The following is a 16484-nucleotide window of genomic DNA, read 5'->3' as shown; positions in this document are numbered from 1 at the left end:
GGTTAAACAGTACTGGCACAGTTGGGTTTGAATTCTGACCAGGTGTTTCCCATCCCTCTGAGATACCTGAATTCATTCTTTTAACTATATTCAAGGCAAGAAGTCCATAGGCAGCAGTGTTCTCACAGAGGCTGTGAAGTATTTTTGGTACACGTTCAAAAAAAGCCACTTGACAAACTACGCTAAACAAAAGTTGTGATTGCAGAAAAAAAAAAACCACCTCTCAGATAAAACCTGTTAAAGAGAAAACTCAAGGCAGATCTAAGCTTTTCCCAATCCGGGTGCACAATTTGCATATAAGCAGGGAATCTTATCTGCAAAGCAAAAGCCAAGTACCTTTACCCTTTAATTCTTGACCTGCTTAGCTATTTTTCAGCAATGTGGATGGAGACTGCATTTGTATTGCGTTTCATATGCTCCTCAGGTCTGTATTCTTAATCAAAGCTAGCAACTTCTCCAGCTGTCTAGGAGATGGCATTGTTCCTTCTAAATCTGTCTACTTTTTTAGTACTTCTTCCCCTGCCTTAAACGTAGACGACTTTGACACATGCTAAGCATTCAATCCTGAAAGTGAGAGCTCCAGCACTGTGTGATACCAAGTTTAATTACACGTTTCCACCATTTCCACGATGAGAGGATCAGCACACCAGGAAGCACTGTTAACTGACCTATTGCTATCAGAATTCAGATTAATAACACCCTTAACTTTGCTGTTCTTAACCATGCTTTGGTAGCAAAAGTAGCTCTCACTTCCCGTAGGTTCTTCCTTTCATGTTCGGTGTCTACTGCTTTCCCATTGCAAGGATTTAGGAGTTACCACAACGGTCAGAAAGCGTTGACAATAGCATATCACTTAAAAATAAAAAGAGAATAGATTTCAGAAAACAGACTTCAACTTCAGGAAGTAATCTTGGCACATTACAAACATTTTCCTCACTCCAGTTTTGGAAAAGAAAGAGGATATTTCTGTAACTGTGGCCACAATTTCTACGGAGAGGAGTACACAACACAGACTTGACAGTGACCAATTCAGTCTATGCCAACATTAGCACGTAGCATGGCTTGGCTGGAGCAGATTTGCAAGCAGAACAGATGGTGCTGAGCACTTAACAATTGAAACAGACACATTTCTGGTGGTGGTCTCTTTAGATTAGCTCTGCTCTGCTCCCATGGACTGAGTGTCCAACAGCAACTGGACTGTATCTTCCGATTCAGTTAAACTCAGGAGCAATTGGATTCCTCTGCAATGTGAACTAAATGTGGACAAGTTGCTGCTGCCATGAACACATCCTTTTGAATATACTTCTTCCTCAAAAACCTGTTTGAAAGTCATGTGTTGCTCTGAATTGTCCCACTAGCGAGTAAACAAGAAGTGTCTTACATGCAGACAACATTCTCTTAAAAAACAAAACAAAAAGTAGCAGTGGCTTCTTCTTTCAACCTGTCAAGTCAAAACTAACAGCTCCTCAGCTCAAAGTGCAAGCCTAGTTATGCAACACTCTCACTTCTAAACTCACTCCTACAGTGGAGATTTAAAAATTCAGAGAACTGTAAGTAGAAAAAGATGGTATCCTAATAGAAGAAATACTCTAAGTAGTGGCATTTTCCCACTGACAGACATTCTAAACTTGTTATATCACCCTGTTAAAATACATTCGTGTTTGTTCAATCTCCTATACAGCCTAGAAAGGCAAATCATGAATACGGCTATTTGTCCAGGTCAATATAATTTAACTTAATAAAATGCTATCAGTTTGCAAATCAGGTTAAGCAAAAGCTTTGAAGACAAAGTCATAGCAATTTAAACTTCCGGAAACAAAAATTTTTAGCTTCTGACAATTAGGCCTACCCACTGCTCTCTATTATGAAAATATTTAGGATCATATCTCCCATCTCATTAGCCTGAGAAAGAAGACCCACGTTCCAAAACTCTGAGCCAGGGTCAAATATCCCCAGATTCTCTGCTCTCACTGCATTCTTGTCATAGGGAGACAAGAAGCCTTCTAGCTGAGACTCCACAGATATGGCAGAAGAGCAAGAAGGTTACAAAGCTTTACCAGGATCCCAGTGATTAGTAAAAAAACTCACCTCAAACCACACCAACAAAAGACTAATTGCTTTTGTGCTTATGGTGAAAGTGATAACATGCATCCAGCAGTCAGGAAAATGCCACAATTTCCTTTCTCTAGCCACCTCTGCCTTTACAGACAAACAGGACCCTAATCTCTGCCAAGCACTAAATGCAAAACACCTAGAGAAGAGAATCTAACATCAGTCTGAGGAAACTGACAGACAGTCAAGAAAGTGATTCTGTCCCAGAAAATTATTTAAAATGCAATTAAGATGAATTACGTGAAGCAACTTTTCCTGAAGGAGAGAGAAATGACATATATGATTTTTTTATATATGTTTGTGTATATACACGCGCTCAATGAGTTTCACAGTTTTACAAATCCACTCGATGAGATTTGTTCATAGCTTCCAAGGACAAAGCCACCACTTCTGACAACTATGGAGGTGGTTTTGGACATTTCCATTCAACAAAATTTAGAGATTGAGTTATGAGGTGTATAGAATAACAGCTCTTTAAAGCTGAATATTCTCTCATATACACAAAGCAAGCCTGGCTGGAGAGACTACATTCCAGTAGCATCAGATAAAGAACTATTCTCAGCCTTGTTGACAATCAAAAGAGCCTGAGGCCTTTCAGCAGAATTGTTCCTTTGGTTCTGCTTGAAGAACTTGTTTCTAGTGTTCCTTAGTCTCTTCTCCTCCTGCTGTTGATTCCCTGTGCTCCTGTGCATAGACCCCACTTCACCTGTTTTTTTCCCTGCTTAAGTTTCCCACTGCAGAACACCTATCACGGAGTCTGGAAACACCGCTTTTCTCATCTGTCAGAAGCATCAGACAGTTCACTCACAGAAAAAGTAACCCCATACTTGCTTATGAAGTTTGCCATCACAACCTCATTATCTGCTACAGTTAGATTAGCTCTTCCAAATCCTCCATAGTTACAGACAGCTCTGTGCTCTGGGATCACCCAGTTCGAGCCACTATTGAGCTGCACTACGTACAGCCTTTCTATACAAATGCATGTTGTAATCGTCTTAGGAAGTTCAGAATCTTCCAAAATCACTGTTTGCATGCTCTGCATATGAAAATATGAAAGATGCTAAACTGAAGAGCAGATAGGGAATGAAAAGACATTTCAGAAATGCACACAGGATTTTGATTCATCCTTTTCTTCCACCTCTAACACTTTGAGTATACAAAACTGAAATGGAACAAGCCTTTCTTAGCCTCATTATCCCTCAAAACTAGGGATTTTATGGACAAAGGAAACAGCATACATCACCATAGACAAAGCAAGTCAGAAGGCTAAAAGATACAGTTATGGCTCCCAAAATAGGAGTCTTAAGTTTTGCAATTTAAAAAAAAAGACATAGACACCCAAGCAATCAGACCTGTCATTACTGTCCTGTGGTTTTGCAACCTTTTTTTATGCTGAGGTGAAACAATACAATTCTACAGATGAAATCTGGTAAATTTTTAGAGCCCTGCTCATAATGCACATACAGCATTTTCCTAAAATTACGTGCACATTAAAAAGGCAGAGATTTCACTTAAAGTGAGACTGCTCCCACCCTCCTCCCCCACCCCCAACACATTCACTACACACAAGCTGGGTACACAGTCACATTCTGGACATGGTTCCTTACCTGAAACAGCATCATAGAACTGCTCTTCACTGAGGATGCTGAGAGGCGGAGATCCCTTCACCAGCGACTGCTCTAGTTCATGGTGTTCGGTAGCGAGTGTCTCTAATGCTTCTGACAAGATCTTGTTTTTCTCCTGCTCATGCTCCAGTTTCAAATTCCTCACCTATAAGTAGATACATGTATGAATAAAATCTCATCTCTCCAAAGAACGTGTAGCTGGAAGCTATTCAGAAAATAGACTCTAATAAATAAATAACTAGCAAACAGCTGGAACTGGAAACATATGGATTAACCAGAATATTACAGTATTTCTGTGATGACAATAAGGTTGTTAGTCAGCATTTTTAGTAGTTGAGAAATCTGACAAATAAGATCTGACAGTATCAATCACAATTCCATAAGTGATTTTGAGCTAGAGAACTGTACCTTAAAACTGAGGGGAAATGTTTACAGCTCTACTTAGATGACCTGAACTATGGAGTTAGTGATCGGTTTCTACACGGACCAAGCTCCTTCTACTAGTCGGCTCCAATTTAGGCCAAGCAGCATCATCTAAATTGAATTACAGAGCAAATGTGAATGCCAGCTACAAATAACTGCAACTGAACTATGAGCTGAAAACATTTAACCCTGAGGATTACAGAAGGAGGTTCAAATAAAAATTCCTCTGATACTGATTTAAAGTCAATACAAACAGCCCTCCCTCCGCATTCCCAAAACAGTTTACAGAGGAACCAGAAGTTGACAAAAAGAGAAGCCCAGCCAACAGATGGTGGACATTTTTTTAAACCCACACATGCAATTGGCTCCAGAGAGGATGATGTTATCCATGTTTTGCATTCAGGACAAGTAATGGAAGAGCAACATGTCCTTCCTACTTCCCCTTTAGGTTTTTTTTTTTTTTCTGGTGCATTCCTGCCTCCTCTGTCTGCCAGCAGAGGAGAGAAGGCTGTAGCTGAAGGCTCAGGAAAGACCACTTCTCCCAGCCTAGCAAGGCTTCAGTGTGCTACCTCTCCTCCAGTCCCTAAACCATCAAGTCTTTTCCTTTCTCTCTTCGAGTCCATTTTTAAAAGCATCCCCAACCCCTGCCTTGTCCTCCAGTTTACTTTCACAGGTCAGTTTACAACACTAATTCCCACTAAGAACATGCAAGGACATGACAATTAATCTCTTGGAACAGTTACAGGGACAACTCACACATATACCAACATTAACTTTTTGAATCTAATTTAAGAACTGTTCGTATGTCCTATCTGGTTACAGTTTACATTAAAGCTTTACTTTGGAGGCTTCAGCCCCCTCAGTTACAACCACTACTCGAATAGCGAATTCAGAGCTGGGCACAAAGGAGGCTAGAAAACAGTTACTAAAGGAGGTTTGCCATTTCCAGAGAAGAGCTCCTATGCTGGCAGAAACATATCCTCTAGAGAAAGATTTATAGAAGAAATTTTCACCCCCTCAGTTGCGCCAAATACTAAATCAGCTGGTTTGGCTGCCAGGCTCTGAGTGTAAGGGGGGAATCCAATTAAATGATAATTAAAAGAGTATAAAATTGGGTTGCTAATTGAAAGCAGAAAAACCAGTAAGTCACTTACTGTTTAATAGCTTTACCCTGAACAAAATGAAAAAAGTCTGGACTAGTTACTGTCACTTTCATTTAAAGTTCACTCTGACAGTACCAATGAAGCCAATTACTGCAATGTTTCATACAAATCAGACATGCCAGTGCAAAAGATCTGTTATTAAGCAGTTTCTGCTTAATACATTTGGTACGATATCAAACAGTTAAGGAACCACCCACTTAGAGAAACAGCATCATTTTTTTACTCTCCTGAGACAGGGAGGATAGAGGACTGAAAATAAAATGGTAATTTTCATTCTTACAAAAGAGCAAAGTAAAACAGCTATTAAAAAATGGTATTTGCAATAATATTGTTTTTGCAGGATTGAATTAGATGCCATTATGTTCTAATGCTTTGGTTTGATAAGTGATTTGAGCAATTTAAACATTTATCTTACAGCAAATTGAAGGAAAATTGAAATAATTTAAATACCCAAATGGACTTTTTATGCATCTTTTAAAAGCACAGTTGTGTGACTAAACAAGCAACAACAGATACACTTAAGACACTATGCCTCCTCCAAAATAGTATTTTCTTGACTTTACGGTTCCTCTGCCCTATCACAGTGTAGAGCTATTCAGAATTGCAGAAGGTGTACTACAAATAAATTCTCTTTTGGAAAATAAATTGCCAGCTTTACAGTGAGGTTCACTTTTCTGTGTACTTCTAGGCTTCTTAGTTGCCAAACACTTACTAGTCACACTACTAGTAGGTAACAAAACCAAAAAAAAAACCCACCTTGTCATCTGTCACATAAGGAACACAACCCTAGCCAGAAGCTAAAGAAAAAAGAAAACCCATTTAAGTTTATTGCTTGTAATCTTTGGGATGTTCATTCGTAACTGAATAACCTGGTTTTAAAGAAACCTTAATTCAATTTTTGGCGGCTTGAGATGAAATGTGTAATAAAAACTTTTGACAACAGTACTGAGCTTGTGGGATGGACATACACATTGAGTGAGCCCAGAGGTGGCTCTACCAACCTTTGCATCCTAGCACCTCTACACTAGTCATTCCTTGAAGGTCATGTTCAGGAAATACTGTCTGTAAATACACTACATTCTTAAGCACCAAAACAGCTCCACAGTGTCAATGTGAGAATGAAAAAATAAATAAAAAAAGTTTCTACTGCCATTACTAAACTGATTTCACTTGTAAAAAAGCTATGCTGCAGAAATAGAGCTAAGACAACCTTCACGAACTCTACTTAAAAATACAGGACAAAGAACCTTGTTTGAAATAAGCAGTTTTTTTAACAAAAAGCAGTTTTAAGAGATATCACCACTTCATCAATCATAAAAGACAAGGTGACGAGACACACCTCCTAAAACTTACTTGCAGTAAAATGACTGTAAAGGGAGGATGGGGATTTTTGTTTGTTTGTTTTTTATGTTCTTGGGTTTTTTAGTTTTATTTTGTTTTCCCAGGACCACACACTCTCTTACAAGCTTAACAAGAAACACCACAGGCAGATTAGTACTGTTTTTAAAGCATATTTTATTGAACAACATAATTGATCAGCTGAGTGACAGGTTTTCCCAAAACGTAAGAAGCAGACTCCCATTATGCATAATTTTGCCATACTCCATTTCTCATTCACAAGACTTGGCCAATCAATAAATTTTGATGTGAATTAGTCCACCCTCCTCCCTACTCCACCACCGTTTTTGGAGATGGCATTTCAGCTTTACTCCTTTTGCACAAGTTCTTTCTTTCCCATCGTGTCTTTCTTCAGTGTCCCAACACAAAAACAACTGCAAGACTACAGAAGGAACCTCCAGACTAGTTTTAAAATGAAGTTGAGAAGCATTTCAGTCTATTAAACTGGACACAGAGAAACCAACATTTTTCAGTGAAATATCACCTGATTTTGTAAAGTTACATTAGCTGAGTGCCACCCATTTGACGTGGTGATACAAATATTTATATAATGTAGTAAATATCACGCCAAAGTGATGCAGATATCTGTTTATACAAAGCTCTGGAAATCCAGTCTGAGCATACTGAGGAATTATTGAAAGAGTCATTTTATTGGCTGGGTTGTACTGGGCTACATTGTACTGGGTCTAGCTCCTCATTTTCCAACTATGGAACGGCTGCTATCTTTTTGATCCCCGTCAGTGGTGCCCACAATGTAAGCACCACCACCAGCAGTATAAGCTTTCCATTGAGCTTCACAGAGACAGTGGCACAGAGTGCTCTAGTGAGCCCAGCATGAGGCCAGCTGAGTTCCCAATGTTCAACTGGTCAGGCCTCCTACCTTACCCTTGTCAGGAGCTAATTGCAAATAGTTATCAATGAAATTGGGCTTGCGCTTGCACTGTCAGACAATGACAGTTAAGATCAGTCTTGTTTCCATCTCTAAAGAGAATAATATTATAGTCAAACTTCAGATTTACTATTGCTGATGGAAACCACCTAGCTTTGTCTCAGAAGTAAACAACCACTCCATCATTATCCTTAAGAGCTACAGGCACAGCTATAACCTGACACTGAAGTCTTGGTGGTTCTGTGTCAGTGTTTCTAGGTCACTGCAGCAATTTGTTTTTTAAAAACATACTTCTCCAGCTGAAAAGACTTGATATCAGAGTTCTGGTAACCAGTTTCACTTTTGGTTTAACTGAATGGAAATCTGATTCCAACAGCTTCCTGTAACATTTGAGTCCTTCAGACTCTAAGCACAAAATTCTGAGTTTAAATAGTTGTACTGAGTTATTTTAGCAGTTTGACCTATGTTTTTTGTTAAAGGAAAGCAACAAACTAATTGCAGACACTCTTATTGTCTTTCCACATGATTAGAAATCCAGCTAAGAACAAGTACATGGTTTAAAAGTTAACTCCTTTGCTGTGTATTACTGGCAGAAAGCTCACGTGCTCATTCCAGAATGTCAAAAAGCTTATCTGTGTGTAACAGACACCAGTCCCATTCCTTTCTGTACCCTCGACTTCCATTAGGTAGGTGGGAGAAAAGTAACATGGACTAAAGACTACTTTTTCTTTCTTTTTTCCCCCTTCTTTTTTCTTTTTAAAACTGCAAGTCTTGAACTATATCAGCATAGCCTGTAACCAAGGCTTCTCTGTCCCTCCTGAAGACATCTTAGTACAATACACAAAATACTTGCTTTGTTTGGTGCTGGATGTTTTTAATTTAAATTAATGCCCAACAACAGTGGCACTTTTGTGGAGTAGAAAAGGATCACACCACTTTATGCCAACAGAGTAAGAGATCACCTCAGCGACATGCTACTGCAGCTGCAAGTAAACACTAAAACCAACATACAGCAAGCAAGGCACAGAACAAATACTGACACTTCAATAATATGTAGTGCTACCCGCCTTTAACATAAAATAGTAAATTAAAAGACAACATACCTTATTTCTTCTGTACTGAGATAGAGAAAAGACAGACTTCACAGCACTGCAGTGTGATTTAGTTGAATTTTACTTTAAAGCACTCAACTTCAGTGTTAGGAACAACTGCCCAAAAAACATGCAGGCTTCAGAGCTGGGCTGGAAGGAAGAACCTCCTCTTTCACACAGCAACCACGAGGGGATCTGAAGCCAGACTCTGCCAGACTGTCAGAACACCCCGTACCAGTTCTGCTCTACAGTAAGCTGAGCGCAGGAGAGCTGCCTCTGACACCGCCTCACCAATGTCTCTGACGACTCAGAAGGGAGGTTTTGGTTTTCAAAATGAATAGCTTTGTCCAATTGCCACAGAAATTCCATTCTCCCGATAACACCATTGCTTATGGGACATTTGCCACAAAGCACAGACAAGAGGTGCAAGTTTTCAGTAGGAGGTTGCTAAGGGCTAGTCTAACACCTGGCTGGAAATTAATATGTAACTAAGGAATTAGAAAAATGCTGCTATAGTAGAACTGACATTTTTCTCTGGACATCTCCTGATGCTTTCTGTAATGAAGTAAAGGCCAATCAAACTGTCACTTGTTTCCCACTACATCTATTCATATGAAACTGATAGTTTCCAGGGTCAGCTATTCCAACAGGACATACTATCCTGAAAGACAAAACCTACAAAACACTGTGTTGTAACACATTACACTACAGAAAACCACTCACAGGAAGCACTGGGGATCCAAAGCGAGAATTCTGTCTCCCTGCTTCTGTAACTTTCATACCAAATAAAACCCCTACCAAAAAACCTGAGGCTAACAGTGCAAATCACAGGTGTAATGTAGAGTTTCATATGTACTGTTTGCTTATTCTAACAGACATTTCTATGAAACATGCTTTCAGATTTTCTGCTACCTAGAGTAGTACTGAATTGTTGCTTAAGCTGCTACTGAAGTGAAAACTAAAAACAGTTGGTCTCATAAAGAACTCACTCTGAAAGTTTTCACAGTTTTAACAATACTTGAGCTTCAATACAGGATGTTTTCCAGAAAGAAAATAAATTTTCAAAAAGGATTAATTTTTACCTCATGGGACTTAACTCCCACTAAGCACATATTAGTATATGATATGAATATGTATAATCCTGCTTTCCTCTTAGCCCTCCCCCCTCCACCCCCAAAAAGCAGGAACAGTTCTAGTTTCAGAATGTCTCTTTGCAAGCATGCCTCAGGTATTTGATAAAGGAATGAGTGATTTACGAATACTGCTATGGCACATCAAAAAACTGTGTGACAGCTCACATTAAAGCAACAACAAAGTGTTCCAAGACAGATGCACTCAATTTCATGAACACATCCCTAGATTCATAAAACCCTAAAGCACGTAAATATTTTATACAAAACTTATGGAGTTCTGATCTGTTTACACATCGGCCTTTCCACACGGAGCCCTACTGCTGATTACCACCAACCACAAGGAACTTGTGACAAACATCTGTTATCTTAAATGTATGTTAAAGTCTTGCATCATAATTCCTCATTTGCTGGAGTAAACTAGCTCTTGTAAACTTCATCATAGCCTTGGCTCACCCTGGGGTACAGAGGACTGATCCAAAATAGGTCATGCTTTATTTCAACCATTGTTTCTTGCTTAGTTTTTCCCCCTCTCTGTGCTATAAGCTTGGCAGTTACCTGCCTTCAGAGACCTATCAGATCTAAAAACAGAGTTAGACAGGCCTTGCCATTGACTTGAACTACTGCTCATGCAAGTACTGAAATGCAACACAAGATGTGATCAGTTAATCAAGGAGGTAAGCTGAGCTCAGTGGTGCTAGGCAAAGGGTTATTTACTGTATCACAAGACAGCATTAGTCTTTATCTCCAAAGTCTGCCCAGCTGACTCTAGAGCTATAGCATCACAGTACCACATCTTACTGAGAACATCAAATTCAAAAGAATAAGAACACTCAGAAGACTAACACAACATTTGGCTTTCTTTCCGATCCACACACAGAAAACATCACTGATAAAGTTTCTTTTTGTACAAAGGCTGAAAGACCCACATACACAAAAGCAAACCCCCTACATACCAATTTAAAGTCCTGGGAATCTATTCTCTTACATCCCAACCCCAAGTCTATTGGAGAAAGCAAAGACTTTGTAAATCAAGTCATACGACTCTGCCTCAGCCATTCCCCAGATGAACACAACGGTTCATTGTTAGTCAGTAACTACGAACATTCACCTCAAAAGTTCAAGAGGAGGAGTTTAGCAGGGCTGATTTGGAAAGGCTGCATTTCATTCTTCCGAGAGTTAAAGTATTTCCCCATATTTCATTTATTAGTAAAATAAAATACATATTTTTATGTAGATATATTTATATATCAACATAATCAAATTCTTCTAATGAAGGAAAGGACCAGATATGATCATAAAACAAATACAGCAGAAGCACTGCTAGAAGCAGGAACCAAGCTACAGTCCACCTAGAAGAAATTCATACTTTGGCAGGATCATGTCAACACAGACAGACATCTAGGCAGTAAGAGAACTGTTTTTCAAGAGAAAAACTGGAGATGCTGAGAGCACTCAGCACCCTTCTTCCAGCATGCATGTCTAATATAAAAATTCATCATTTAAGACTGCCTGGAATAACAGTTTCTGAACTATCCACACTCTAGGGACAAAGATTGTTCACCTCCCACCTTTCTCTCCTAAGACACTAACACTTCCTCCTCAACACGGACCTTGCTGCCCTCCTTCCCCTCTCCTGTTTCCACATTTGGCTATGTCAAAGTCTGTTTATTCATAGGCTGATGAAGCACTACAATTTTAACCAATGGAGAATGTCACAGTTCTGAGCCAGGAACCTGTCTAAGAGCACAAGAAACTTCAACAACTTAATTTCTGAGTGCAAATTAGAAAGATGGCTTAAAAGCTTGGGCTTAAGCTTTTCTATCAGAGAAGCTCTTTTCTTCAAAGTGATTCTGCACAGATCAAGAGTTAACAGAGCATTTTCTGGTTTGTTTCTAAAGTGAGACTCAATGGCAATTCCAAGTCTTCCTCAAAAGTATTTGTTCTTTACATTTTACTTAGACTTAACTGTAAACGGATAAATCTCATGAAGTATACTTAGGTTTGAGAGCTGCAGAATTTGCCAGTTTCCAGAGCACACTCTGTCCCTACTTTTGTTCCGGTATTACAATACTGATTAGTCAACTATCAGGAGTTCAAAGAAAAAGCCTTCCAATTTTGTCATTTTGTGTGAAGTATTGTTTTTCTTCTGAGTAAAACTGAAATTAAATATGGCTGCTATTCACACTTGCCAGTAGTAATAACATAACAAGCTGGGACTCAATGACATCAGTGATGTACACATTTGGGAAGCATGTTTCAAGTTGCAGAACTACAAGATTACCAGGAAAAAACCACACCCCAAAAGATATTTTGCTGCCCTAGTGAGATTAGGCATTTACGTTCTCAGAGGTGTATGCCACAAGTAACCTTACTCAAACAAAAGGTCTCATTGAAGCCTGTAAATTATAGTGATGCAAACAGAACCAGAACAGTACATTGCTACATGTTTTCACACCAGGTAGGGACTTTTTTTTTGTCTTTTCCCTTTGAGAGACTCTGGACATCTTTGAAGTTTGCTAGTCTCACAAACAGAGACCAGACTTTAAGATGTAAGGGTTCTTAAGAATGCATACAGGAAACATTTCCTTTTTGTTCTTAAGGACCGTTTTGAAAATAGATCTTAAGGCAGTTTTGTTCTAACTACTTCCCTCAAGCATTTTTCAGTATATACACCACTGATAGCTTTGATCAGCCCCTTTGTATTCTCTTCCCCACACTTCTTCCCAGCTGGATTACAGTGAATGCATGTAATGTTTTCTCTTTTGAAGCAACTGTCATGTTTTTGCCATGTTTTTGTTGGCTCTTACTGGCTTACTAGGGCTGCTACACAACTTGACTCAGTTGTTGACTCAGAGAGAAAACAGTTTCCTATTAAAAAAATTAACACTTCTGAAGCTGGTTGTCTGTTCTACAAGTTCCACGTTGGGAATCTTGTTATCAAGAATAACTGACATTGGTTTTTTTTTACAAGCAATTCAAAACAAACATGCATGCTGTACAGTTGTTCTGCATTTCCGAAAACCTCAGATGTCTCAACCGATAGTTTTTATTTCCTTTTGGATGCCAACCAAATTAGTTAAAAGTGAAAAATGTTACATAGGCTAGAAATTGACAGCGAGTTTTACAATGCAGTGCTGGAGTTCTGATCTCCAAATGAAATCCACCTTGGAAAGCATTCTTACTTGCTGTAGTCCAGAACAGGCTCTCCAATATTAAAGAATCAGACTTCAAAACCAGACGCAAATACAAAAATCTCATTTCTACTTCAGTTTTCAGAAGGACTTGAAGCATTAAGAAGACTGTCTTTTCTTAGGGTCGATATTCCTCTGAGACAGTTTTTGTCCTTACTCCTAAGCAGGCAACAGCCAGCAGACATCAGCCAGGCTCTGGATAAGCTGATGAGACATTTCCTGAAATCAGAGTATGTCATGTGGACATCTGTCCAGCAGTTAGGGCAGACAGATAAATATGATTTGGAGTATGGAAATACAATATAGAATGACTAGAAAATCCAAATATTCTAATTCAGTGGAACAGATCTTCTCTCCTTATGAATCTCAAACACTTCTGCCCTTATCTGATGGGAGCTTTCTACTGTTGTTGGGGTTTTTTGGGGTTTTTCTAAATTTTTTGCAAGAACTCTGTGGCAAGGCTATTTACAAATAAGTCTTATATTTATTACTCCCCAATATGCAATCTAGCAGCATCTACCATTCAGAGGAAGAAGAGACCCAGATTAAACTTCTAAGAAGCTCTTTTACAAACTTTTTCAATAAAACCCACTGGCTGCTAGAAGAAAACTAGACCATAGATTTGGTGAAAGTCTAAGGAACACCAAGGGTTCTCCCCACCTCAAGCTGAAACAGGATCTGACAGCCTAGAGTGACACATCACTTTTTAGTTTCAATTAACTGCATGTGGGAGCAAAGACAATAGTAAAAAAAGCACTGACCTTATATTATCAGCTGATCTTTGACACATGGTTCCCTGAAATTGTCTAACACTACTGTACTGGCCTGCCCCTTAAGTACTATTGGATGTCTGAGGATTGTTCAAGCTAGAGAAGAAAAGGCTCAGGGCAAATCTCATCAATCTATATAAATACCTGAAGGGAGGGTGCAAAGACAACTGAGCCAGGCTCTTCTCAGTGGTGCCCAGTGGCAGGACAGGCTCAAGCTAACAAGACAGGAAATTTCCTCTGAACATCATGGAACACTTTTTCACTGTGAGGGTGACCAAGCACTGGCACAGGTTGCCCAGAGAGGTTGTAGACTCTTTATCCTTGGAGGCACTCAAAAGCCACATGGCTCTGAGCAATGTTCTCAGTTCCAGGTGGCCCTGCCTGTGCAGGGGGAATGGACCAGAGGAGCTCCAGAAGTCCCTTCCAACCTCAACCATTTCCACTTCATTATTCTGTGAGATTAGACTTTGGACCTTAGCCCAAAATGCGGCTTCAGAGCTGGAGGAGATACAGGTCAGACAAAACTAGATTTCTGCTATCCATAGACACAGATGCAACTGTCTAAGGTTTCAAGCTGTCTGAAAGGCTCAGCCAGCTCATTTTAAACTCAATTCAATTTGTCTGACCTTGCAGCAAGAGGTTTCACTGGAACAACAGAAAATCCCATTTGGATGCATAGCACAGAATACATCCACAATTAAGAGTCTTGTAAACATTTCCAGAAAGGTATAAACTACTGACATATATGGATTACCACATTACCTAGAGGAACTATACTATTATCTTGACAATTTAAGATTATTCCCCACCACAATGGTAAAATCCCCATGTATGACTATGCCCTGTTAGTTTATTTATGTCTATCAGGTCAAACCCTCCAAATTCCTGCAGATACTCTTCTGCTACAGTAGACCTGATGCTGATGCTCTGGCCAATTACACTGAATATTTCCAGACAAGGCAAGAGCAGTTTTGATCTCCCTACCCCTTTCTCCCACCATAGTTCCTGACTCAAAAAAAGGGACCTGCAATAGCAACACTATTATATTTTAAGATTAACAAGAAGCTCTATTTCTACTCAAAGGTCAAATAACATACCTGAATATGCTTTTGTTGTGGAAGCAGTGTAGCTTTGGCAGCACAAAACCCTTTGAAGCGGATGAAAAAGTTTACAAACTACTTCTATGCTAAAAAGTACCCGTACATTAAGAATGCACAATGCAGACCTCCTCTTCAAATAGGTATTCTTTAAAGCCGTTCTCAAAATCTCCTAGTGTAACTATGGATCCAACAGTTATTGCATTGATGTCCAACTTTTAGCATTAATAATGTAGCAGCAACAGGCGTGAGAGGAGGGGAAACATTCCTATTTAAAACCACTGAGCCCACGTTTACCTTACACATGGCTTAACATGAAGCTATGCAAGCAAAGTAAGCACATCACAGGTGTCACTCCCAAAGATGAGATATTCAGATGAGGGCTATGCTTAGAAAGCTGGACATCAATTATAATGGACTCTTCAGAATATTCACAGCAGATGGATACACTTTATTTGTAAGAGGGCCTCTATCTGACCACTTCTCTTCAGCAACGTTCAATTCACTATAAACGGAGTGTACTCTGTTTTTTGTGTGCTTATCAACTATCCTAATAGGACAGCATAGGCCTGCATTTCCCATTTATATATAACACCGAACACATTTATTTTTAAAGTATATTATTGACGCATTTAAAGGAGAGTGATGCTAAGAACAATGTAAGCACTACGGAGAAGGAGTTTACTAACATTCCTTTATGACCAGGTCTGATATATACCTTCAAGAAAAACTGCAACACCAGTGATTTATTTTCAGTACATGAATACTTTCCAAACACAGCCCATTTACCAATTCTAGTGATAACCTCAGTGACTCAGCAGTCAGCATCATACTAGGGCATTTCTTTACTGGACAGCACAACAAGCCAAGATAACACACTTCTGAATATTGATATTAAAACAAAAAAAGCTTTCAAATTCATTGGCTGTCTTGGGGGTGGAGAGAGGAGAGAAAGAGGCCAACAAGTACACACTCGGTAATGAGATTAAAAAACAGACAAGAGGTCAAATTTCACAATTGCTTACCTCTGTTATAAAAATGGTATCAGCTCTGATGAGTCACAGAATAAAAAAAAAGTTCAAAAAGCAATTGTAGTTTGCAATACTATGATTGTGGCCAGGTAAAGTTTAAGTTAAAAAACACAACAGACAACACACCCTTCCACAAGCACTAGTACTGTCTAAATGGGAAATCACCAATTTTATTCTTCATAGTTGGAAGGCCCCTGTATTTCATGGAATCAGAAGTGACTAAAATAAATCAACTAAAAATACAGCAAAGAAAAGCAGAAAAGGAAGTTTAGATTCAGTCAAACTCCTTTATTCAAGGAAAGGCTACACAATTGCACATGGACAGCTCACTAGCCCGTAAGGCAAGAGATCTGATATCACTGATGTTTAAGGAAGCCAAATAAAACATACCAAAATCCCACCACATGAAAAATTTAAGATGATTTGACAACTGTTAAGTGACACAAAACCTTAAGTTACTTATGCTACTCAGGGACACTGCCTTTAAAACAACTTCACACAAAATACATGCATAATGAAGCATTAAATATTCTATCTCCCTCAAAAGAACATGTCAATATC

At 39.1% G+C, this 16484-nt stretch overlaps 1 protein-coding gene across 4 annotated transcripts in view; it reads right to left on the bottom strand.

Moving 5' to 3' along the window:
- Positions 1-16484, bottom strand: part of OSBPL1A (oxysterol binding protein like 1A) — a 76381-nt gene that overhangs the window by 26465 nt on the left and 33432 nt on the right. For all 4 annotated transcript variants that reach the window (XM_017831567.1, XM_017831573.1, XM_017831590.1 and 1 more), the window contains one exon: positions 3720-3882. In XM_017831567.1, the coding sequence (XP_017687056.1) occupies positions 3720-3882 (163 nt within the window). The remainder of the gene's footprint in view (positions 1-3719; positions 3883-16484) is intronic.

Source organism: Lepidothrix coronata, unplaced genomic scaffold (assembly GCF_001604755.1).
Source record: "Lepidothrix coronata isolate B3197 unplaced genomic scaffold, Lepidothrix_coronata-1.0 Scaffold6, whole genome shotgun sequence".
Classification (NCBI taxonomy): domain Eukaryota; kingdom Metazoa; phylum Chordata; class Aves; order Passeriformes; family Pipridae; genus Lepidothrix; species Lepidothrix coronata.
Note: the sequence above shows the minus strand (reverse complement) of the source record. Positions and strands in the feature narration are given on the sequence as shown.